General features: G+C 31.3%; 1 protein-coding gene across 2 annotated transcripts in view; it reads right to left on the reverse strand.

The window, feature by feature from the left end:
- Nucleotides 1-4,915: 4,915 nt before the first annotated feature.
- LOC143055025 (WD repeat-containing protein 35-like) overlaps nt 4,916-27,159 on the reverse strand; it is a 52,303-nt gene continuing 30,059 nt past the window's right edge. For both annotated transcript variants that reach the window (XM_076228158.1, XM_076228157.1), the window contains 15 exons: nt 23,838-23,906; nt 22,912-23,040; nt 22,365-22,453; nt 21,621-21,738; nt 18,285-18,370; nt 17,438-17,581; nt 16,568-16,700; nt 16,060-16,122; nt 15,257-15,469; nt 14,163-14,306; nt 13,548-13,680; nt 12,802-12,888; nt 11,634-11,763; nt 7,634-7,702; nt 4,916-5,559 (listed from right to left, as the gene is read on the reverse strand). In XM_076228158.1, the coding sequence (XP_076084273.1) occupies nt 5,394-5,559; nt 7,634-7,702; nt 11,634-11,763; nt 12,802-12,888; nt 13,548-13,680; nt 14,163-14,306; nt 15,257-15,469; nt 16,060-16,122; nt 16,568-16,700; nt 17,438-17,581; nt 18,285-18,370; nt 21,621-21,738; nt 22,365-22,453; nt 22,912-23,040; nt 23,838-23,906 (1,773 nt within the window). In that variant the 3' untranslated portion in view covers nt 4,916-5,393. The remainder of the gene's footprint in view (nt 5,560-7,633; nt 7,703-11,633; nt 11,764-12,801; nt 12,889-13,547; nt 13,681-14,162; nt 14,307-15,256; nt 15,470-16,059; nt 16,123-16,567; nt 16,701-17,437; nt 17,582-18,284; nt 18,371-21,620; nt 21,739-22,364; nt 22,454-22,911; nt 23,041-23,837; nt 23,907-27,159) is intronic.

The following is a 27,159-nucleotide window of genomic DNA, read 5'->3' on the forward strand; positions in this document are numbered from 1 at the left end:
TTACGGAGTTAGAGGAGTTCTATTTGTATCTTGACATGGTCATTATATTACGGAGTTAGAGGAGTTCTATTTGTATCTTGACATGGTCATTATATTACGGAGTTAGAGGAGTTCTATTTGTATCTTGACATGGTCATTATATTACGGAGTTAGATGAGTTCTGTTTGTATCTTGACATGGTCATTATATTACGGAGTTAGATGAGTTCTATTTGTATTTTTACATGCCCATTATATTACGGAGTTAGACGAGTTCTATTTGTATTTTGACATGACCATTATATTACGGAGTTAGACGAGTTCTATTTGTATTTTGACATGACCATTATATTGGCACACATTGTGTCTTCGAGTGGTCATTCGTGTATTGAATGCTTCTTACTAATGTGCTTTGTTTTATTCCTTTTTGTATTTCTTTGTTACATATGACGTGGCTCTGTACCTATACATCTCGTTGTTGTGTTATGATAAGTTTTTGTATTCTTGTCTGTCCTTTTGGCTTATGTGCTTTTTCTGTATGCCTTTTGTGTTTCTTTCTTACATATTTGTTTGTTTTAAAAGCGTGATTAAGATTATAATAGTTATCAAAGATGCCAGGATTATAATTTAGTACGCCAGACGCGCGTTTCGTCTACATAAGACTCATCATTGACGCTTATATCAAAATATTTATTAAGCCAAACAAGTAAAAAGTTGAAGAGCATTGAGGATCCAAAATTCCAAAAAGTTGTGCCAAACAATGTTGACTGCTGGACCCTTATTTTTGACCTTATTACGTATTACGTCTGTTTGTTTTCATCACACATCGTTGTTTTTTTTTTTTTTTTTTTTAACGTAATAATATCTTTATTGCATATTTGCTGTAACAATTTACTAATAATGCTTCCCTAAACTAATATGAGGGATACTAAGTTACAAGGTGTAAACTTAGTAAATTGTTACACACATCGCTGTTAATATAATGGAATTTGATGCGACTGTCATACAAGTGTGAGGTTAAGCTAGCTATAATGCCATGTTTGATCCACCATTTTCTACATGGAAGGGCTCCTGTGTCGAGTCAGGAATATGACAGTTGTTATCCATTGGTTTGTTGTGTTTTCGCATTTGATTTTGCCATTGATTACGGACTTTCCGATTTGTATTTTCCGTGAGTTTGGTGTTCTTTTTGTGATTTTTAGTGCTCTATTTTAAAATAAACCTATTACATTCTGAGAAGAAAGAGGAAGTTTGGTGCAGTTCATTGTATTAAGAAATTAAGTAAAAAAAAAAATTCGCTGATCAAGATGTCACATTTTTTTTTTAACTTTTGTTCTGTATCAGTTGACACAATCTGTTACGTTTTTGATGATATAAAAAATATATTTCGCATCTAAAGAAATTTTATTTAGGACTGTACGTTTTCACTGCTCAGTATTGACATTAATCAAGATGAAGTTTGCCACTATTTTGTCCTGTTGGTTTGTTTGTTTGGGAGGTGTTAATTTTGTTAACATGGCAAGGATACACAAAACCATAACCAAAAACGAGGACCCCACAAACCCTCCATCGGACGTCGACCAGCATCACACAAGCAAGTACCTTTTCTAAATAGTTATACAAACCCTCCATTAGACCAATATCACAAAAGTATTTAAGTCAACTACAATATATCTACCTTTCTACATAGTGATACATTTTGGCACAATTATTTTGAATTTGAATTACCGAGCGACGTTAGTTAATCACTCAAATATGAGGTCAACTCCTTAACGGAAGAAGAAGAATTACAGTTTTCTGTGCTCTTCAAATTACCTCTTAGTCCCGTATCATATGGTGCCACTCCAAATTAATTACTTTTTCTTCGGACTCTAATAGTCAAAAGTTGGAGCGAGCGGCGCAATTATCATTTCATTTTGTTTTTTACTTCTTGCAAGAATGAATATTTTAGAAAGCACCTGAATTTGGCGAGCGAAAGCGTAGCTTCATATTTCATTTTACAAAACTTCAATTTTCAGGAGCAAGAACTATTTTTTCAACACTAACAATATTATTATTTTCAACGAAATGTAGGGGGAGCAATGGCTTTTAAAATAAATTTGTTGATTATATATCAATAGAGCAATATATTTTCGTTCGGTTTTCAAAATTTTGGAGTAAGCGATTCTGAAGAACTTTGAATTAATCTGTGATGGCCTTCTTAATTTTAATTTAATTCAAAGAGATGTTACTCACTGCCATTAGGTACTAAAGATTTGTAATCCTTGTTGAAATAGAGGTGGTGATCTATTATTTACCGGAGGTAAAAATGTTCATGAAGGGCTAATGTTTGGATACTTTCAAAAGTTTGAGATGGTGGTCAAATATTAACATCAGAATCAAAGCACAAATGGCTAAAGTTTGGGTTAACCGTGAGATTGGCTACTTGTAACAAATTATAGATCGGACATAACCATCACGATACAACTAAGATGTAAAACGGAGAGGGTTGAAATCTCAAATTACCGATTTTCATCTGCTTGTTTCCAGTCAGACAAGTTTGTTTATTCTTTACTCTAATCGAGTTAAGGTAAAGGTTGAAACCTTTAGAGTATGGAAATTCATGTAAACACTTGTCTTTTGTATTTAATCTCTAAATATGTTGTAATTATTATTTGTTTGTCATTTGCTTGCTCTTATAAACATATATAAATACTTTATCGTCAGAATCTCTTTTCGTGATTCACCTTCATTTGAACGTTCACACCCAAATATTTAATTGTAGATCCATCAATGTGCATATGTTTATAACAATAATTTACTGATAAAAAATCAATATCAATATCAATAAAAACAATATTCAAAGATCTAATGTTGAATTGGTAACATTTTAGAATAAGTTTATTTGAAGGATCGACAAGACCGTTTTACTTTAGTTCATATTGACCTACTGCTGTTAATTTCTGTGTTATTGTGCTCTTGTAAAGAGTGGTCTCAATGGCAATTATACCACATCTTCTTTTTTATATTGATACAGGAACTGACTTAAAGGCAAATGCCAGATCTGGTGTGGACAATACTATCATTTTCTATGCTTAAATGCAATGCAAGTAAAAATGAAAAGTTTGCAACTGTTTACTTTCAGACGGTGACCCTAGATATGATTCTGGAAAAGGAAAAGGTCCTGGTCATGCAGGCAAAGGAAAAGGTCATGGCCACACAGGCAAAGGAAAAGGTCATGGCCACACGGGCAAAGAAAAAGGCAAAGGTCATGGGCATGCAGGAAAAGGTAACGGCTATGGTTCTGGCGGAAAGAGTAATGGTCATGGTTATGGTGGCAATGGCAAGGGTTATGGCTCGGTCTATGGAGGAAATGGTAAAGGTCATGGTTATGGACTAAATAGCAAAGGATATGGCTATGGAGGAAATGGTAAAGGTCATGGTTATGGAGGAAATGGCAAAGGATATGGTTATGGCTATGTAGGGAATGGTAATGGCTATGGAGGAAAGGGTGGAGGTCATAATTATGGAGGAAATGGCAAAGGGTATGTTTATGGAGGAAATGGTAAAGGTTATGAAGGAAAGGACGAAGGTCATGGTTATGGTAACGGATATGGCTATGTAGGAAATGGTAAAGGTTATGGATATGGAGGAAAGGGCGAAGGTCATGGTTATGCAGGAAATGGCTATGGCTATGGAGGAAATGAAAATGGTCATGGTTACGGAGGAAAGGGTAAAGGTTATGGTTATGGAGGAAAGGGAAATGGTGGCTATCGCTATAGAAATGTCAAAGGTTATGGATATGGCAGCATGTATGATAGAAAAAGACAGTAAACACCACTTAAAACCAAGACACTGATAATCCAACATTAAATAGAGATCTAGGAGTACTGGAAAAAAGAACACATCAAGATTATAAATTAAGTTAGATTGATACATTGATATAATATAGATACTAATTGATGATACTGAAAAAATAAAGTATTCCTTTATCTTAAATTTAATTGTTAGTCTTTTGAGTCTATGGCCTCAAATTGCTTTTTTGAATAGAGATCATAGATGCACCATACAATGTAAATGATAATGTTAATATGTATAAGGGTATGTGAAATATTCTTAGATGGTCTTCCAGTCTGGTGGATCAACTTTACAGTAACTGTATAAACCTTTGGAATACTGTGAACCAAATATATCAGACAGTTTTCTTACAATGCATTTACAGATTTTTATTAGTTTTGATATATTTTCCGTTTTATAACGAGCACCTGATATCAATACCAATATTTGGTGGGATTTGTGTTGCTGCTTACATTTTTATGCCCCATTTACAGGCATTATGTTTACTGGTCTGTGCAACCGTTCGTTCGTTCGTTCGTTCGTTCGTCTGTCCGTCCTGCTTTAGATTAAAATTTTTGGTCAGGTAGTTACTAAAGAAGTTGAAGTTCAATCAACTTGAAACTCAGTACACATGTTCCTTATGATTATGATCTTTTCAATTTAATGCCAAATTAGAGATTTTCCCCCATTTTCACGGCCCATTGAACATAGAAAATAATAGTGCAGATGGGGCATCTGTGTACTAGAGACACATTCTTGATTTGTAGTGTTTTAAGATTTGCTTTTTTCATACTTTTTTTGCCATGTTTTTTTTCAGTCTTTCTTTTACTTATAGTCTTTAAAATCTATTTGGTATCTTCCGACTCTTCTTTTCAAACAAATTTGTCGGGGAAAACATCATGGATTTAGAATTTATAAAAATAAGAATATGTGGTATTTACCAATAAATATATAATGATTCAAATCCTTTAAATTTGGTATTTACTGTTCTCATGACAATATGGAGCTCAATATTGGTTTGTTGCTTTAATAATTACACAAATAAATGAAATAAAAACCTGGTATACTTTTCTCTGACATGCATATACCCCCCTCCCCCTTCCCCCCCAAAAAAATTAACATTTAAATGTTTAGAATTTTATTTTGTATCGAAAATCAGAATTTCACATGGACGGAAAACTCAGATATAAAAACAGATATTTAATAACTTAGACAAAAAAAGTTTACAATAAATTATACAAAAATAACAATTTCATCTCATCTACCTTGAAGACAACCAAAGCAGAAATAAGCAATTAAGAGTAAAATTTTAGATTTCCAGACAAAAGTTTGACATTTTGAAACATACAAAATACTTTTGTCTGTTTTGTTAGGTGTATCTATAGAAAAAATAAATTATAATCAGAATTTAATTACTCTGTAATATCTTACTCTTCTTTTCATAAATGTCAGAGATCTTTGCATTTTTCTCAAACAGGAGTTTAAAATTTAATATTTCACATCGAAGGCAATAACTCCATTTAGAGTAGATTTGGAATGGTTTTTTTCTTAGAAGAAAATAATTAAATTGAATACATATATCTAATAACTTTCATAATGTTAAACTTGTGTATGACAAAGAGGACATGTTTGACGATTTGAAATTTCTGTTTCATAAGCTCGATGTTTGCATGCGCTACACATCCAAAATTGGTATTCCATCAGTGGTCTTCCTGTAACAATGCATGTTGGGAATTTTGTATCACAATTTGGACAAACTGTACACCTGAAAAAAATAAAAAAATATAATTTAAAAGGTACTAGAACACACCCGCGAAATCGCGGACATTCAGAGCGTAGTTTAAAGTATGTAAAGTGTTGTTGGAAGAATTTTGTAAAATACAGAATGACTGAAGAATTTCAGCAAAAGTATCATAAGTCATAGGTTATTGGGGACAGGAAAATGTTTTTTTACCCTCCACCTTTATTTCCAAAGTTCCCAATTTTTGGTTTTCTATCAATTTCAATATGAACATACATTTAGTGTGTTATGAACGTTTAAGTAAGGAACCTATAATTCAGTGGTTGTCGTTTGTTTATATGTTACATATTTGTTTTTCGTTCATTTTTTGTACATAAATAAGGCCGCTAGTTTTCTCGTTTGCATTGTTTTACATTGTCATTTCGGGCCTTTTGAAGCTGAGTATGCGGTATGGGCTTTGGTCTTTGTTGAAGGCCGTACGGTGACCTATATATATATATATATATATATAGTTATTAATATCTGTGTCATTTTGGTCTCTTGTGGAGAGTTGTCTTAACATGGCAATCATACCACATCTTCTTTTTTTTTATGTAATCAATGAATTTTGTACAAGATTTAATGACTGGAGAATTTCAGAAAAAGTATCAAAAGTTCACATGAATAATTTTAGCGCTTATCTGTATATTATGAACATTCATTACTATATAAATAAAGCGTATTTACTTTCAATTCTAAGTTTACTAATCGATCCATGGTGATCATTGATATAGTATACAGACCCTCTCTATTTAATAAACTCTGTGACCGCCGTGGATAGTAAACTTGAAAATGATAGCAGATAAAATTCTGAAAATACACTTTATTCGTAGTATATGTATGTTCAAAGTATACAGAAAAACGCAAACCGGAAGACTAATCTGACTTAAAATTTCGTACAATGACGGGACAATATCCGGATGCCTTTTTTCTCGTTTTTCTCCTAAAATAACTCAATCTGAATAATCATATGAATGGATGACAAATGCGACTATGCACTGCACCTATAGGACACAGAGGCGTGTTGATTAATTTATTCTGGAAAGAAGAGAAGCGACACCAAAAATGAGGTCTTCTCGTTTAATAGTATAGATATAATTTCTAGAAACTCTTGCATATAAGATAATTGCTGCATTGGTTTATATAAGATATATTTTTATTGTGAACATTTAAAGCTTTACTACATGAAAAACATAATTAACTCTTTTTCCTGTAATATCAAAGGATAAGAATGAGGCCATTATACAGCTATTTTAAGGTTAATTATTTTTCCTACCAGATTTATATTGTATGTTCTTTATATGTATGTTTTGTAAGTCCATTGACCAAACATTAAAGGGGCTTTAAGTTCTCTAAATACTATCCTGATACACATTCACTTGCTTGTCCTAAGACAGGAACTTTTTCAGTAGTTGTTGTATGTCATGTGATTATGTTATTTGGAGAATTTGGTAAAAGATCTTTGACTGTTTCATTTGAATTTATTTAAAACTTTTAGACCTATTTTTCTAATGGCTTGCTTGCTGCATTATACTTAAAGATTACATTAAAAAATAATTTATACAAAATGAAGCCCCGCCTATCTATTGATTGAAGATGTCAATCTTAATTACAGTGTTTGAGCAAATATTTATTCAAACAAAACAAGCAAACTAAACCTTTAAACTACAACAATTATGAAAATAGCTCTAAAGACCAGAGATTATTTGATCTTGACATATTGAATAGACACCTGTCTATTGTTCAAGACTATGTTGTAATCTAGATGTCTTTCAGTTATTTTTGTTGTTGGGTTGCTTTGTTATTTCTGCCAAGGACATCTCAATTTATAACTTACACAGTGCGGAAACAAAATGACAAATAATATGTAGCTCCAATACACCTTATCCCTATTTGGAAATTTGTGCCACTTGACCCAATAACCTGCACCGCTTGAACTATTTACGCCATACAACAATCTCTTTTCCACTGTGGCGTCATATATTTTGCATTTTTAAATCAAAATTTTACGGGAACCTTTGTGATTTCCAGTAGCAATAGGTGTATTAATAAAACTTACCAATCAGGTATACTTGTAGCACAGCTGGTGCATTCTATTTTGTTAGCTCTGTTATCTTTAGGACTGTGTCTACAAAATATACAACCATTGAGCTTCAGTTAGGAACTATCATTTTTTTTTTGAACATTATTGAGAATGAGACAGTGTTCTCCCCAGGCCGTTTTAGTGTCGCGGTACCGCGACACTATATTTTCTTCCTGTGACGCTATAATAATATCCGCGACGCTATAATAATTTCCGTGACGCTATGATTATTTTCAGGATGTTATTTTTCTCATTTCTGTATGGCAAAGCCATGTCCTAAATTGTGAACTTTCATCTGATTACCGCTTATGATCCTAAACTAGAGGCTCTAAAGAGCCTGTGTCGCTCACCTTGGTCTATGTGAATATTAAACAATGGACACAGATGGATTCATGACAAAATTGTGTTTTGGTGATGGTGATGTGTTTGTAGATCTTACTTTACTAAACATTCTTGCTGCTTACAATTACCTCTATCTATAACAGTACTTTCTGTGGAAAATGTTATTGAAAATCTTCAAATTTTAAGAAAATTGTTAAAAATTGACTATGAAGGGCAATAACTCCTTAGGGGGTGAATTGACTATTTTGGTCATACTGACTTATTTTTAGTTCTTACTTTGCTGTACATTATTGCTGTTAACAGTTTATCTCTATCTATAATAATATTCAAGATAATAACCAAAAAACTGCAAAATTTCCTCAAAATTACCAATTCAGGGGCAGTAACCTAACAACCGATTATCCGATTCATCTGAAAATTCCAGGGCAGATAGATCGTGACCTGATCAACAATTTTACTTCCTGTCAGATTTGCTCTTAATGCTTTAGTTTTTGAGTTATAAGCCAAAAACTGCATTTTACCCCTATGTTCTATTTTTAGCCATGGAGGCCATCTTGGTTTGTTGGCCGAGTTACTGGACACATTTTTTTAACTAGATACCCCAATGATGATTATAGCTAAGTTTGGTTAAATTTGGCCCAGTAGTTTCAGAGGAGAAGATTTTTCTAAAAGATTACTAAGATTTACGAAAAATGGTTAAAAATTGACTATAAAGGGCAATAACTCCTAAAGTGGTCAACTGACCATTTTGGTCATGTTGACTTATTTGTAGATTTTACTTTGCTGAACATTATTACTGTTTACAGTTTATCTCTATCTATAATAACATTCAAGATAATAACCAAAAACAGCAAAATTTCCATAAAATTACCATTTCAGGGGCAGCAACCCAACAACGGGATGTCTGATTCATTTGAAAATTTCAGGGAAGATAGATCTTGACCTGATGAACAATTTTACCACTGTCAGATTTGCTCTAAATGCTTTGGTTTTTGAGTTATAAGCCAAAGACTGCATTTTACCCCTATGTTCTTTTTTTAGCCATGGTGGCCATCTTGGTTGGTTGGCCGGGTCACCGGACACATTTTTTAAACTAAATACCCCAATGATGATTATGGCCAAGTTTGGTTAAATTTGGCCCAGTAGTTTCAGAGGAGAAGATTTTTCTAAAAGATTACTAAGATTTACGAAAAATGGTTAAAAATTGACTATAAAGGGCAATAACTCCTAAAGTGGTCAACTGACCATTTTGTTCATGTTGACTTATTTGTAGATCTTACTTTGCTGAACATTATTGCTGTTTACAGTTTATCTCTATCTATAATAATATTCAAGATAATAACCAAAAACAGCAAAATTTCCTTAAAATTACCATTTCAGGGGCAGCAACCCAACAATGAAATGTCCGATTCATCTGAAAATTTCAGGGCAGATAGATCTTGACCTGATGAACAATATTACCCGATGTCAGATTTGCTCTAAATACTTTGGTTTTTGAGTTATAAGCCAAAGACTGCATTTTACCCCTATGTTCTATTTTTAGCCATGGCGGCCATCTTGGTTGGTTGCCCGGGTCACCGGACACATTTTTTAAACTAGATACCCCAATGATGATTGTGGCCAAGTTTGGTTAAATTTGGCCCAGTAGTTTCAGAGGAGAAGATTTTTGTAAAAGTTAACGCAGGACGCCGGACGCCGGACGCCAAGTGATGAGAAAAGCTCACTTGGCCTTTCGGCCAGGTGAGCTAAAAAAACATATCACCGTTAATTGTAATCCCTTCAAGTCGGACAATAGAGGCAATTTAAAGTGATTACATAGGTGTTAATTGCCGTTTGGGTGATAACTGGTTGGATACTAATACCTCAAGCTGTCACTTGTGACATGATTAATACCACGTGGTGTAATGCAATCGCAAATTTCGACAAAATGTAATCAGAAATGTAATTGCAAAATGAAAATTCAAAGAAACAAACATTTTTTCTCTTTTAAAAAGAGATTGAGTCTTATCTTTTTACGACTTTCAAAATATTAGTATTACTTTCTTTCTATTACTAGTTGTAAATCGAGAGTGAAAATTTTGATTTTGAACTATATAAGTTTTGTACTTTCTTTAGAAAGTGATCATAATTGGTTTAAGTTTATGTTTCATCCATTTAATGCATTAAAAACGCCATATTCATTCCCAATCTCTTGTCAAACATTGTTTATTTTCGTATTTTTCATTGCTTTCGGCAGCCATTTAATATTTTAATGTAAACTACTGATCAGAATCGGACCAGATATGACAAAAATCCGCATTTTAAGATAATAACTACATATCCACAAATGGCACAGTAGACAGAAAACAATACCTAAAGAGAAAACTAAGCATAAACAGACTATTTATTAGATAACTTTGTTAACAATATATATCATTTTGATAAAAGGAAACAACTGGGACCATGAACCAATATATTTGATAGACATGAGAGAGAAAGTTTTTTAATTTAAATTTTATTGCTATATGATACTTTCTTTTTCCTTTTTTTTTATTATAAGAACCAGTGTTTTTTCCTACACATTTAGTGCAATTGTATCTATACACATATATTTTTATTTGGCCCAAGAGGAAAAAAAAAATTTCTGGAACTATAAATGAATATAGAAAACATAAACTGAAAATACTGTTAACATGGTTTTAGTTTAATTGTATTCTCAGTTATGAATTCAACAATACAGATACAAAGAATGGGGTGGAATAGAATATTTTATTCACCAAAAAAGGGCCTAAAGCATACAAACAATATAATACATTTTGTAATAAACAATAACGTATATAACATAAAGGAAATAGAGCATTACCACGACACGACAAATTACATTGAAAAAAATACAATTTATTTTTTACGCCAAATGTGATGCTATCAAAAATTTCTGGGGAGAACACTGTGAGATATATATATTCTAATGCAACATCAATTGTAAGGTTCATTTTGATTGGATAACATTGCCATTTTTCATGGTATCAATTCATAATTGATTCTATGAAAACGTACGGGCTAGTGCAGATGATGTAGGACAGATTTTAAATGTATGATTTGAGGTTATTTCATGTCTGTCAGTTTCATTAGAATGGAGATAACAATTATGTATTTTAAGCAACAAAGGCATCAACTGGTAATTTGATTGTCAAAATACCTGTTTACTAGATCAGCTAACGTGTCACTAGTAAACTTAATTTGGGACCATCAAATCACCAATTGATGCCGTCAGAGCTTAAAGAACAATACAGTTATCTCCTTAATAACTCCTCTTTATTTCATTCTAATAAGACTTAATTTTCTGTCATAACCATTTTGTATCAAATTAACGCTCTATATCTTATAATGTGTTTGTAGTTCGGCAATGAAGAACAGTGTTTTTATTAATTTTCACTACTTAATTTGTCCAATAAATTATTTTCAAACACTGGTCTATATAATGTAAATTAGATTTGTTTACATAAAACATGTATATGTGTTTATTGTATATATGCTACTATTTAAATGTAGTGAATTGTGAACTAATAAATGAACTATAGACAGGACCCCTGTTAAACTTTGTTTGATTTGAAATTGTTTTCCTTTTAAAGAAAATCTCTATTGTTATTCATACCTAGTAAATATTTCGAGAGCTAATTCTTCATATGGATTTCTCTGTTCAGGTGTTAATGTTTCTAATGTTTCCAATTTTATAAAAGCTTTAGAACACATTCCGAAGGCTTTGTTTGCTGTGGCTGCCAAAGCTGAAATAAAAAAATTAATGAAAAGAAATTTTAACATCGTCACAATTGTTAATAACATCAGTAGAATATATACAAATACTGTCTTTTGATGAGGTAAATATGGGGTTTTTATTGACTTTTGAAAACTAAAATTCACTGAAGACAATGGCTGATGTGAATATCAGTTTTTCAAAAGTCAATTAAACCACATATTTACTGATGCAAATTGTACAACATAGAACAAAAACCTATAAAAATCATTTGAAAAAGGCTAAAAGCATCAGATGGATTTGGTAACTAATCAACCATGACATTTACACAAAGTTAAAACATCTGTGACACATATCTAACGATATTCTAGGGATTCACTGTTTTAGAACATAATCAATAAATATGATGTTATTAAGGTAAAACAAAATCATTTTAGCATAACAAAAGACTAATTGATTGAATGAAAATAAAGATATTTATTAGCAATTTAATTATCTTGAAAATGAACTTCGGCTAGTGAAAATATATAAAATATATAAAATTATAAAAGTATATATAAGTAAATTTTCCTTGCTCTATTTGCCATAAGGCATAGCAAGTAATTAAGTTAGTAAATTTGAGATGCCCTGTAAATATTTTACGGTTTATCTAGTATCTGACAAAATATATATGTGGGAATCTGCCAAATAAAATCTCTAACATTTTTCCTATACTTAGGTTAATTTTAAACCTGAGAAAGAAACCGGCTATAGTTTCTTCATATTCTCACAGATACAAGTCACTACTGATAAAACCTTCCTGTTGATTGGGTGTTGGTGTTTTAACGCTACTTTTGGGCTATTTCGTGGCAGCCAGATTTTATTGGTGGAGGAAGCCTGAGTGAGGGGAGAAAACCATAGACCCTCAATAGGGAAACTGACAATCCTAGCTAATTAACACTGGAGTCGAGTGCATCTCCACGAGCGTTGTTCAAACTCACAACCTCAGTTTTGACTAGCTAGTGATTACAGTAGTAGAACAACTTGAACCACATGGCCAATGAGGTCCCCTACTCCAGATAAAACCTACCTAACAATGAATAAGCATCACATGGGTCTATGATATCTTCATATTCTCTGAGATACAATGCTGTTTTCATGGCAGCATCAACATAACCTGAAAACCAAAGGAAATACTTATAATAAATACATTTGCTAGATTAGGATATTAAAGAAATAATGGGGATTTATTTATGTCTTTATTTGTATCAACATTTTATGAATTCAGGAAATATTGTAGTTTTGAAGACACTTAAGTTCATACTGTATTCTGTATACAAGCCTACAAGAAATGTGTATTTTGTTGAATATTTGAATACATGGTTCACTTAGGGACGACATCAAAAGTTCAATGTAGGATCAAAAACTTAATTCACATAGTTTTTTCACTGACACCCCCACCCCCCTCTTAACATAATTTGAGAAAAATTGATTTACCAATAGGGATATATGTAAAAATCGATTTTAGATATACAAAACTTGTAGAATTTAACCACCCACCCCCAAACTATTTGATTTAAGTTTTTTTTTATCTTACATCGATCTTTTGATGTCCTTCCTTATATCCATGAAATCCATGAAAATCAGTGTTGAACAAATAATAACCATTCAAGAGTAAGCCATTTGAATATGTTATTTGTTGTGTTATCTCTTTGACACATTCCACATGTCCATTCTCTATTTTACTGTCTAATGATTGATTGATTATTGGTTGCTTAACGTCCAGCAGTACTTTCTAATGTGTAATATTCTGTTCTAAAGAAAAATTAACCCAACCTTCATGTAATTGTCTCTGAGCTAGTAAGTAGAAATGATAGGCCTCTGCTCCTCTCCATGCATTGTCTATAATACTTGTATCTGTAATGGCTGAAGCATCCTCCTCTAAGAACCCTGCCAAAGCTGAAGCTGCCTGTAATACAAAGTTATATATCATTATCTATAATACTTGTATCTGTAATGGCTGAAGCATCTTCCTCTAAGAACCCTGCTAAAGCTGAAGCTGCCTGTAATACAAAGTTATAAATCATATTTGTTATTAAATACTAAGTAGTAAATACAACAACATTCTTTCTGTAACAAAATAGATATTTTGTGTCAGTCTTCTGACAATATCAGTATCATTCAAGGACATACAGGCTTTTAGTTGATCAGAAAAATAGACCATTCTATTGTAGCAGACCTATTAAAATAAGATTAACGTATAACCATAGGGAGATGTGGTATAATTGCCAATTAGACAACTATCCACCAAATTTCAAATAAAGAGGATGTAAGCAATTTTAGGCAACCAAATTACTCTGATGTTTACATAGTATACTTAAATAGATTATAATATTTATTAATTATTAATAATTGTTTCAGTCTTATCTTCAAGAATTCAAATAGACCTACCATTGCCCCTTTCTTATCCTTGACCTTTGCCCTTGATGTCATTTTCATCTGTTCATGGTAGTGTTCGACCAGTAGGCCTCCTAGAACATACATCTTCTTGATATGCAGAGGTTTTAATTTCTTCTTTGTCTGCTCATTGGCTAGCTGTTGATGGAAAAAAATAAAACAATACAATTTTGTTATTTCAAAAGACAGGTGAAGTTCGTACATTTTATAGTAATGTAACAAGATTATTCATTATTGCTGACATTTGAAAAAGTTTTGTATTTGCATGTTTCTTACATTTTCCTTATAATTTAAATTAACCCTTTCCTCCATAATGACGCCTTTTGACGCCACCCCCTTTACTCCATAATGACGCCTTTCGACGCCTGTGTAGTGCCTCAGTTGAAACGTATTACCTAGGATAAAACTTCATCAGACTTAAAAAAAAATGTATCTAATATAAAAAGGATATTCATGAGAACATCTGACTGGAATTTCATTGATGAAAAATTTGTTTTCGCAATGCATTAATACTTTAAAACTGATGATTATTTTTCATTGAAAAATCCTATGCGAATCAAGTATGTAAAAAAAAAAAATCCATGGAGGAAAGGGTTAACGATAATATCTATACATGTATTTATAAACGGAAAGTGAGATGTACACCATTGTGAAAATTTTGAAAACAAAATAACTTCTGTGTGAAAAATTCCAAAAATTCCAATTTGCTGTCGTAATTTTTTTAGCAATAATTAGCAAAAACATTCACCATGTTTGATTTTACAATTTAAATATGATATACACAGATAATGTATATGAGGCAGCAACACGACAACAAAAGAAAGTTACTTTTTGAAAGTATGATATCACCAAGAATATCTAAAGATCTAAAGAAATTTCTTTTTATTAACGAATAGATATAAGAAAATTCAGCATGTTTGATTTTAAATCTAAAATTAATAAAAGGAGGAATGCTATATGAGGGATTTAATGGGCTTATTTTGTCTGTCTCTTATTTCTAAATCTGTCAATCCTAAAGAGATCCACCTATAAGTCAAAGAGACAGCAACGTAACAACAAAAAGAAGATTTTGTACATTAGTAACTTACTTTGAACAGTAATTTAGCAGCCTCCAGGTAGTGTCCAGCTTTCCTATACAACTCTATAGCATTGACAACTTTGTTTTTCTCCAGTAAATGTTGAGCATACTTGGCCAGTAGAGAGTCTATCTCCCGTACATTATGTGTCTTAGCTAGTTCTATAGCTTGATTCCATTGGTTAAGGTGGACACAACAATCTATGGCTTTCTTTATATGGTTACACTGAAACATGTTACAAAATATCATTATGTATAACTGTATTGTTTGATATTAGTGACAATATTGATGTTGGTTTAAGTTTGAGGTATTTAAACTGAATAAAAAAAAATACTTTTATCTTAAACTTTTAAAGGAAAAATGATTTACCTTGAAACTGAAGTACCATGATACTTTCTAAGGGTTTATTTCAATTCTATTGATTTTTTTGGTCGCTCATCCAAATTTCTTTTAAAATTCATCTCACTACATAGTTTAAAATATATAAATGTTTGGTCTAGTGCTATTCTGTCTATTAGTAAGGCTTTCTTAATTGTTTAACTTTAGAATGTCTGTCTGATGAATCAAGTAAGCTCATTTAGCAGTTTAAGCGTTCAGGTTTCTAATATATTTTTGAGAATTTGTCTGTGAACATTTTCAGTCATGAAATTAAAAAAAGGGCCGTAAATGTTCTATGTATAAACCAAGTGAGTAAAGAAAAAATTTCCCCTGATATCTGCATTCTGACACATAACCTGATATAAGCATTAACTGTTGACACATTCTGACATCTACCCTGATATAAGCATAAACTGTTTACACATTCGGACACTTACCCTGATGTAAGCATTAACTGCTTGCTCACACATTCCAACAGTAACAAACATGGCTGCTATTTCCTACAGAAAAATACAATACATGATCATTACAACACTATTTTTTGCAGTTATTTCAATAACTTATGCATAAAAGGTACATTAAACTGTCTTAGATTTTTCCAATACAGCACTGTTACTTAGACTTAAACATTCGTCAAAAGTCTATATAGCAGTCATTTGTAGAACACAAGTGAAAGAATAAAACTTTTCGTTTTGCACGTATCCAAATCACCTTTCTGGAATTACCATCAGAAGAGCTGACTACTGGACTGATGATACCAAATCAAGATTATCTAACTAAAGTATGTACTTTAAAGATGCAAATATCAATTTATATGGCTAGTAAAAAGTGTAGTTGCTACAATATGGATATTAAACAAAATCACTCGACAAATGAACACACCAAAAATTAATTCCAATTGTCAAACTTTTTAGAAATTGTTTTCTACTTAGTATTAAAACTTACAGGCAGTAGTTTATGATTTTCTGGTAATGCCATCACCATTTTCTCTAACCCCATATAGTCCTCCAACATGTAGTAACATTCTGACAGTCTCTCTTGGTTACGACCTTGAACATAGTAGGTCACAGCTTGTTGCCTAAAAATTAGAACATATTGATATGATTTCTTGACAAACATTTAAGAATTGAATGCTTCTTTCTGTAACTTCATTGGGGTGTAAAAGCGTTAACTGAAGTACATTTTGTATGAAACGCTTTTACAACCCTACGAATTTACAAAAAGAAGCATTCAATACTTATAATTACATTTTATAGCTATAATCATGAAAACACGAATTTTACAATTGTTTTATTTAATTCACCTGTGCACTTTTTTTGTAAGACCACGTGTTATCATGAATGAAAAGTTTTATTGAGTAATGCAATTGCTTAAGGAATAACATGTGATGTGCAGTTAGCCAATCAGAATAAAGTATTATAATGAAACATACATCTATTGTAATTATTGATTGTTAAATACAATAATGTGTTTTTTTACTTCAGTTGGAATGTTTTAAAGTTTTTTGTGTTGAGTTCTCTAGGATATTGATGAAGTTTACCAATCTTTTCTTAAAACAGATTCCATATAGCAGACTGACTATGTTAATGAATCTAGCCACTTCTTTCCACACTATAAAAATATATAATAAAATAGAGTCATTAAAAATGCCAGCTGATATCTGTTATTTTTTTTCATTAAAAACAAAATTTCATAAATTAGGGTTAAAGTGACTTATTTTAATTTTTGAACTACATCATTAAATATTAAATATCAATTGATAATATGATCATTCCTCTATAACTTGAAGTCATGATTTAAAATAATGAATGTTACCATTTCTGTCTGTCTGCATAGTAATCTCCTATGGCATTCCAAGCTTCCTCTAACTGTACATCATCTCCACCGGAACCAGTCTTAAGTAACTGTACAACACGGAACCAGTCACCTAACTTCTTCCTTAAGCTCACTGCTAGATCTCTAAAATAGGGAGGGAAAAGTTACAGTACAAGAGAATAAACAGAAATAAATTTCCTGGTAAAGGAAGAGCTGAAAAAAAATAATCTTATCCAAGACAGGAAAAAAATAAACACTGTTAACCAACTTATTTTTGCAGATACTTTATTTTAAAGTTTAATTTTTCTATCCAATTTCGCTGCAATTTAATTTTTTCAATTCTCAAATTTATCAATCATGAAAAATTCCACAATGATTCATATTCCTGTTATCTGATCGAAAAAATAGTTGGTTTATAGTATACTACAAATCAAGATGTAGGAAGAATCTTTATCAAAATTAAAGCCATTTTGTACTCATCTTAAAAAGTTTGTGATATTTCTTTTGGAAGTAATGATTAAGCTATCATCTATAAACCAAGAAATAGAATGGTGTTTGTTTTGAGCGTAAAATTTGTAATCCTTGACTGACTTACAGCTAATTTAAATTAATTTCCTAATGCTTGTAGAGTAAAACTTTGGTGGGGTTGCTCTGCTTGTATAAACATTAATTTAAGCTTTGTTATTAACATTAAAGATTACATATCTTTACCTGAATATATTATATCTAAATTTGATCACACGTTATCCCAATTACAATTGTACAATATACCAACAAATCAAGCAAGCTAACCAAAGTCTTGCTTTACATGCATTAGCAAATTAGCTGTAAGTTTTACATCACAAACCTCCTGTCCATATCCAGGTATTTCCTTTCTGCCTCCTCAAATCTCCTGAAATAAGCAGCTACCTCAGCTTGCTTCATATCTTCTCTCTGGAAATATGTGAAACACATTAAAGACCAAACAGCCTATTGTTTATGCGCATCAGCTAACGCAACTTGGTAGTGACATAAAAGCTCTATGACGTTGTTTCTAGCAATGAAAAAATGTCAAATTATTATAACGTCCTATTTCGCGTTTTTCTCGGATTCCAACATGGTGTACGCTACGTAGGTACGCTACTTCTCCCAAGAAAAGAGGAACTATTATGAGTCACGCTACTTTAATATCCTGTGGAAACAAATGGACACATAAGATACTACACTATATTTAACCGTTCTAATAAAAATAATAAAATATAAATTTTGATCTCGACTTTTTCCATTTGCGCCGTTCTGCTTTTCATTTTTTTTTATTCTTTCAAATGCGTAGATTTTGTCTTAGGGAGCTACCATTTGATTTTTATGGGGGGCTAGGATGAAATTTGAAAAAATAGGCAAAACAGGAGTTTTGAGTAAAAAAAAAGGCAGGATGAGACGCTTGCAAAAAAAAAGTCAGGACGACAATTTAGGTAAAAAAAAGTCAGGATACTAAAAAAAAAAAAAAGCAGGACAGAACAGAGTGAAAAAACAAAGGCAGGGCAGAGATTACAGCTAAAAAAAAATGCAGGACAAAATTTTTCATCCTAGCCAAGTTTTTGGTTACAGTTTTTGGTCAAGGTAGTTTTTGACGAAGTTGAAGTCCTATCAACTTAAAACTTAGTAAACATGTTCCTTATGCAATGATCCTTCTAATTTTAGTGTCAATTTAAAATTTAAAAAAAAATTGAATATTCACAAGGTTAGGCCGATAATCAATTATTCCTAAAAGTTTTGACATACTGGCAACATGTGCATGTAACTGATGTCTGGATGATTCTCGTAAAATAATGTCCGATCTTGCAATGAAGTTAAATTTATTCATACTGCTTATTTGACAAAATCTTATAGTAAAAATTAAAATGATGACAATGGGTCATTTTTGTTTGTCATTTGTTTCATTTCAAATTGTCTTAAGGAGAAATGATAATCATATTGTCTAATCTCACTGAAGCTTACAGCTAATTTCCTACTGTATGTAGATCAACACTTTGGTTTGGTTTGACTGCTTGCTTTGTTTGTATATTTTGTATAATTATATTTTGATAACGTTTACCTACCTATATATAAAGATGTCAATCTTAATTACAGAGCTTGAGTAAACATTTATACAAACAAAGCAAGGAAGCCAACCAAAGTTTTATCCTACATGCATTAGGAAATTAGCTGTACGGCAAACATATTAATAAAACTAATACTCAACGAATGTGAATTAAAATAAAAATTTTCGGTGTTTAAAACTAAATTGTTGTAAATTTAACTTATGACAAAAACAATTGCTCCAAGAATAATATCTTACATAAAATCGCTCCCTTTCATTTAGCTACAACTGTGACCGGAAAGATTGAAAACAAATTTCGATTTTCAATGCCGGCAACAACCTTTTCTTTGTTTTAATTTCCAAAATGAGCAATTTAGATTTATTATATTTTATTCTGTTGAAGATATTTTACTTTGTAGTTTTCAATGGCAAATTATTTCTAAATTAATTTTTGAATCAAAAACTTTTTGTATTTTATATTTACTGTCTCGTTTATTGAAAACACATGAGGTAGTAATAAAAGGATTGTATTTTAAGATAGATGTATAACATTTTAGAATCAAAACTTTCATTCATATATGATACCTATAATTTTAATTTCCCTATATCTTAATTATTCTAAAATAATGAATTGACAATCTCGATGCAATAATTTCGAAGCGTTCGTCTTAGTCGGAAAAATAATGGTATAAAGAACTCCGCCCATGCTTTTGTATGTCCGTCTTTCAACAGTACTGAATGAGTTACGTTACGGCAAACTTCTGAAATTGACGTGAAAAGGAAACAAGCACATCTAGTCTGGTATATATATTCAAATACTCTGTAAGTTAACCAGTGCCATCTTTCATTTCTATTCTTATTTTCAATAATTTTGCTTATATGGGATAGAGGACAAAAACAGACTTTCAATACAAAAGCGGCGTGAAAGGTTATTTCAAACAATTTTCCATTCCGGGCGGATGGTATTTCTGAAGGTTTATATTGTGCGGTAACAACATCATAAAGATCTGAAACTGATACATGCTTTAATAATCTCTGGTATTACCGGATAATAAAGTAGGTGAATATAGCTGTTATTCTTGGAAATTTAAATGTGGGTTTCAAACGTCCAATTTGCGATTTCTTTTTTCAAACAGTGCGCCAGCAAGGAAAGTTTGTACTATGACGTCAGATGCAATGTTCTGAAGAAAGACAACTCTTTTCTTCAAAACGAACGAGAAAAAAACATAAAAATTACTCATAACTTTTTTGGAAGGTCGGTGACATACACTTTTTTTTTGCTTTATTTTGAAGAGTACATATGGCACTTTCCTCCTTTAAATTTTTATGAAGAAATCACTGGTAGATATTTTTTAATATTGGAAACGTTTTTCAATTTTACGTGTAATTTTTGGCGGGAATGAAATAAATCATATTTTTAAAGATCAAACCAATATGAGCCTTAAACTCTTGAACCTGTATTTGAAAGATACATATCTACTGTTTAACGTGAAACAAGAATTATGCTTGTAGGTTTGATATAAAGCATTTTTTGAGAGTTTAGATAACAAGCAGATATTATGTTAATATTCGGGAAAACACGAAACTGAGGTTGCTATAGTGACAAAACTAAGTGGGTGACCCCCAATTTTTTTCATCATAATTTGTTTCTCAAAGCATGCAACACCTTCACACAAAATTTTAAGGAAAAATCACTGATAGAAATGAAGAGGCTGTTTGGTCTTTAAATTAATGCATGAAAAAAACCCTTTAAAACTTTAGTAACCATTTTTGAATGATAAACTTACATGCCATTTTAAACTTTTAAGATCAACAATAATCTATGGTTAGAAGGTCTCACTCTTTATTTATTTTAAAAAATTAATTTAAAATTATAAATGAACTGTCATTGAACCTTATTTCATAAAATGGTCTTTTTTTTACAATGACATCATTTAACTATCTTTCCACATTACCATCATTAAAATCACCTTGAAATAATTTTTGATCTCTTTTTTCAATAGATTTATTCAGGACAAAAAAACAAACTGTACTTTAGACCCAGGGAATGTCAAATTTATTTTACATTCAAAATGAGGCTAATCTTTCAGGTTTTAAACCGGGTGTCTCACACTTTCAACTCACCTGTAGATTACCAAGCCTTTTAACAAACTCTATTCCTTGGTAATCTTTACATCTTACAAAAGCCTGCTCAGCTACTTTTAGATTCAGTTGTTCCAATGCTGACTCAGCTAAAAGTCTCCTGTTAACAAGAAACAAAAGTTATTCCTGGAAAATTTGTTTTCTCTGAACTATGTAAGGCTTGAAAATTATTGACATTATCCAATGAAATTGGTTACATGGTTTACTTTCCAGATTAAATACTGTAAAATCAGAAATGTTTGCGATATTTTTATTATTCGAGTATTGAGAAAAGATAGGTGTCATTAAATCTTGTAAAAAATAGAAACAGTTAATTTGTATGCAACATTGCCGAAAATTGTAAGTTTTAACATTTGTGTTAAATGTCCAACAACTACAATTTTTTTTAAATTATTCAATGTCATGGTAATAGTCATAGTAACCCATTCCCCTCTGAACTGACCTGCTCCGAATAATTTATAACTAAAACATTGCTAAAAACATCCACAAAAGTATTACTAAAGAATTTAATAATAAATGGGGAATGTGTCTATGGGACACTGATGATACCTCGCTTGCATATAACATTATAAAGGGACATAACTCAATCAAGAACGATAAAAGTGATGTAACCAGAATTAAGACTTGATCTGTGTTTTGTTGTATTAAGTATTGTGTATAAGATTCATGGCAACTGTGGGGTATAAATATATTATAGTTCTCTTTTTATTCAGAATAAATACAAACCATAGCCTTGGATGAGGATTATCCTCTATAAACTGTTGGGCATCAGCTATACCAACTTTTTCTAACAAATCTCTCGTGTCTCTTAATGACTGAAAAATAATAGTTTGTAAAATATAAAGTTTTCATATAAAAAACATCTGGGTTAATTTTTTTTTTTATATTTTCCAATTTAAGAATTGACTTAAATTTGGGTACTTTCATAATTTCAATTTACAAAAATATAAATAAGGAGTTGTCTTGAGAATTATACATGTGCACATGTACAATTTTCTAAGCGTTCATATCTGACTATTGTATTTTTTATAAAATTATCATCTATATATATATATTATCATATGATGAAGAATGTCAGACACCTATTTAAAGCTTTGTTTCAAGTATAGCTGTCATTTGTCAGACCTATACAAAGTCATGTTGTTTGTCTATTTGTGTTGTTTGTAAGCTGCCTCATTGACCTATATCCAATCATCTTTTATTTATATCTTAAGCCATCTTTAGCCATCAGAAAGAACTATTAATTTTTTTCTATTAATCTTGAACTACATACTTTAATCTCCATTTCTGCCATGCTTTCTTTGGTTGGGTTTTCTGGATCCCTCATAATCTCATCCAACAGGACAGACTTGATCTGTAGATCATTGAAGTTACAGATGTATCCACTGCTTAAGATTGGCTCCTGAAAAATATGAACATTACATCATTTATTATCTGTCCAAGATCAACATTGCTTTAGAAACATCATTTGTACATAAACAATATGTGGAAGAAAGTCATTCTTTATTCAAGGTTTCTCAAAAAATTCTAACAAATTTATAAAATTTTCACAGAAAATTCCCTCAAATCATTTCCCGGCTGATTTTCTTTAAATTTTCATCATTTAACTCAGAAATATTTTTTGTTTTTTATAAAATTTCTCATATTTTTGTTTGATTGTTATTTTTCAAGTAATCTCTTGACATCAAAACTAAAGTTTGCAATTTGAGTGTCTTTTTAACAATCTGTAAATAATTCTTAAGACGCCATCTTCAGTGAATATAAAACATGTAGACCAGAATAATGCATTTCCTTGCAGTAATCCAGGATGTCTTTTTGTAGTTTTATTCGATAAATGAATACAAGTAGGAGATAACTGCATTGTGTTTTAAGCTCCTTTAGCATCAATTGGTGGTTTGATGGTCACAAATTAAGATTAAGTTTACTGGCAACGAGTTAGAGGCGAGTTAGAGGAGCCAGTAAACAGGTATTTGTGACCATCAAATCACCAATTAATGCCATGGGAGCTTAAAACAAAATATTGTTATCTCCAATCTTATGAAATAGACAGAAAGCAACGTCAATAGTTTGTTTAAAATCTCCCATACGTCGTCTGTACGCACAAGTGCGTACATTTTCATAGAATCAATTATGAAAATTGGTGACATTATCCAATCAAAATGAACATTACAAACTATGTTGTCAAGGAATGTAGCTCACCTCAGGATCCAGATTTCTAAAGATATACATTCTAGTTTTCTCCATCATAGCAAACAACTCTGGATTATCCTGAAATGAATTGTTTTATTATATTGTAGATGTATACTATGTTAAATTATATAAAACACAGAGATATTCTATTTCAACCATTCAAAGAACTCACTGTAAAACTGTCAATGTAGCAGTGTTGTACACAGTATTTTCTGGAGGAAACTTCATTCATGAGTGTATATATTTGTTTATTGCTATAACCTCTTTTCAGAGTGTCTTCCCATTGAAGGGAGTATGTTTAAATGGATTAGTCCTAATTATCAACATCATGAGTAAATAAAACAATCTGCATTTCTTAATTGTCATTTGAAAAATAACTTTAGATTGTTTAAAAAGCAGGCTTGTATTTTGTATAATAATATTATGTTATTCTATACGAATATATCATGCTTTCAAGGGGTATTTTGCCTAACGGCTCTGCAAATTTGTTTACCTAGAAACCAGTATTTATGACAAATACACTGTGTAAGAGGAATATAAATGTTTAATTCCATGTAATGTATAAATATCCATATTGACCTCAGGATTTTAATTGTAATCAAGTATCCTATGGAGTTTCTGCATGACTGTATAATTGTATGTGTGTAATGGTAATCAGCTGTTCCTCAACGTCAAATAATCTAGTTTCTAAACTAAACTGTAAATAGCCTAATAGTAAACTCTTATTGTATGACAAAATGGATTTCTGGTGTAACAAATCAAATGACACAACCCATGGCAAATACCATGGCAAAAAAAAGAAAATTTCAATATATAAACCAGGTGCTCCGCAGGGCGCAGCTTTATACGACCGCAGAGGTCGAACCCTGAACAGTTGGGGCAAGTATGGACAAAACATTCAAGCGTGATACAGCTCTGAATTTGGATTGTGATCAAATTTTTGACATTACATGGTTTTTTTTTACACAAAACAAATGTCAAGATTTTACAAATCAATTAAAAATTTCTTCTTCAAACTTTTTAAATCTAAAATTAAATAGTTGACACAGCATAGGTTTCTGACACAGAATGAATGTGGTTTAATGAACTTAAAAGTTTTTTTTGCCTTTGAGCAATTCACTATGCTGTTGAATATTAATCTTCTCAAAAAAATGTTTGAAGAAATTTTCTTTTTATTTATGAAATCTGAAATGACAAAAATTAAACCCCCCCTCCTTTTTTCACATCCCCGTTTCCCTTTTTCCAAAACTGATATCAATTCAAATTTCTAATGGAGTTTGCAACAATAACTACTCTTTTAAATACATCATAAAATATTAAAATGTAAAATAAAGTGCTTGTTATCACTGAATGGTAAAGATTGGTTGGTAGTAAAAGTGAATATACATTGTTTATTGTATAAAACAATAAAAAAAAACTTCATCAGCAACATTTTATATTGGCAAATTTCCAATGAAGTTATTTACATAAAGTTATTGGCAAATAAAAATAGAAAATGACATCATAGTCATGTCTGGCAAATGTCCAACATACATTATCTAAAAACATTTTAGATAAGATAAGGAAAAAAAGCTTCATCAGCAACATTTTATATTGGCAAATTTCCAATGAAGTTATTTACATAAAGTTATTGGCAAATGAAAATATAAAATGACATCATAGTCATGTCTGGCAAATTTCCAACATATATTATCAACTACTATTCTATACAAAGAAAGATAACTCCAATTGAAAATTAATTGCTATTGCACAATATTGTGCAATTAGATATTTCTTGCTATTGTGCAATACTGTGCAATTGAAAATTTCTTGCTATTGCACAATACTTGATATGGAATCCTGATTTGGACCAACTTGAAAACTGGGCCCATAATCAAAAATCAAAGTACATATTTAGATAAAGCATATCAAATAAGCCCAAGAATTTAATTTTTGTTAAAATCAAACTTAGTTTAATTTTGGACCCTTTGGACCTTAATGTAGACCAATTTGAAAACTGGACCAAAAATTAAGAATCTACATACACAGTTAGATTTGGCATATCAAAGAACCCATTTATTCAATTTTTGATGAAATCAAACAAAGTTTAATTTTGGACCCCCATTTGGACCAACTTGAAAACTAGGCCAATAATTAAAAATCTAAGTACATTTTTAAATTCAGCATAACAAAGAACCCCAAGGATTCAATTTTTGTTAAAATCAAACTAAGTTTAATTTTGGACCCTTTGGATCTTAATGTAGACCAATTTGAAAACGGGACCAAAAATTAAGAATCTACATACATAGTTAGATTCGGCATATCAAAGAACCCCAATTATTCAATTTTTGATGAAATCACACAAAGTTCAATTTTGGACCCTTTGGGCCCCTTATTCCTAAACTGTTAGGACCAAAACTCCCAAAATCAAACCCAACTTTCCTTTTATGGTCATAAACCTTGTGTTTAAATTTCATAGATTTCTATTTACTTATACTAACGTTATGGTGCGAAAACCAAGAAAAATGCTTATTTGGGTCCCTTTTTGGCCCCTAATTCCTAAACTGTTGGGACCTAAACTCCCAAAATCAATACCAACCTTCCTTTTGTAGTCATTAACATTGTGTTTAAATTTCATTGATTTCTATTTACTTAAACTAAAGTTATTGTGCGAAAACCAAGAATAATGCTAATTTGGGCCCTTTTTTGGCCCCTAATTCCTAAACTGTTGAAACCAAAACTCCCAAAATCAATCCCAACCGTTCTTTTGTGGTCATAAACCTTGTGTCAAAATTTCATAGATTTCTATTAACTTAAACTAAAGTTATAGTGCGAAAACCAAGAAAATGCTTATTTGGGCCCTTTTTGGCCCCTAATTCCTAAAATGTTGGGACCAAAACTCCCAAAATCAATACCAACCTTCCTTTTATGGTCATAAACCTTGTGTTAAAATTTCATAGATTTCCATTCTCTTTTACTAAAGTTAGAGTGCGAAAACTAAAAGTATTCGGACGCAGGACGACGACGACGACTACGACGACGACGACGACGACGACGACGAAGACAACGTGATAGCAATATACGACGAAAAATTTTTCAAATTTTGCGGTCGTATAAAAAATTGAACCCAATTTTTTAAATCACATCCCCCTTTCCCTTATTCCAAAACTAATCTCAATTAAAATATTCTAATGGAGTTTGCAACAATAACTACTCATTTAAATACATCATAAAATATTAAGATGTAAAAAAAACTGCTTGTTATCACTGAATGGTAAAGATTATTTAAATTTATCAGTTGGTAGTAAAAAGTGAATATACATTGTATATTGTATATAACAAAGATTTAAGT

This window comes from Mytilus galloprovincialis, chromosome 12 (assembly GCF_965363235.1).
Source record: "Mytilus galloprovincialis chromosome 12, xbMytGall1.hap1.1, whole genome shotgun sequence".
NCBI classification, from domain to species: Eukaryota; Metazoa; Mollusca; class Bivalvia; order Mytilida; family Mytilidae; genus Mytilus; species Mytilus galloprovincialis.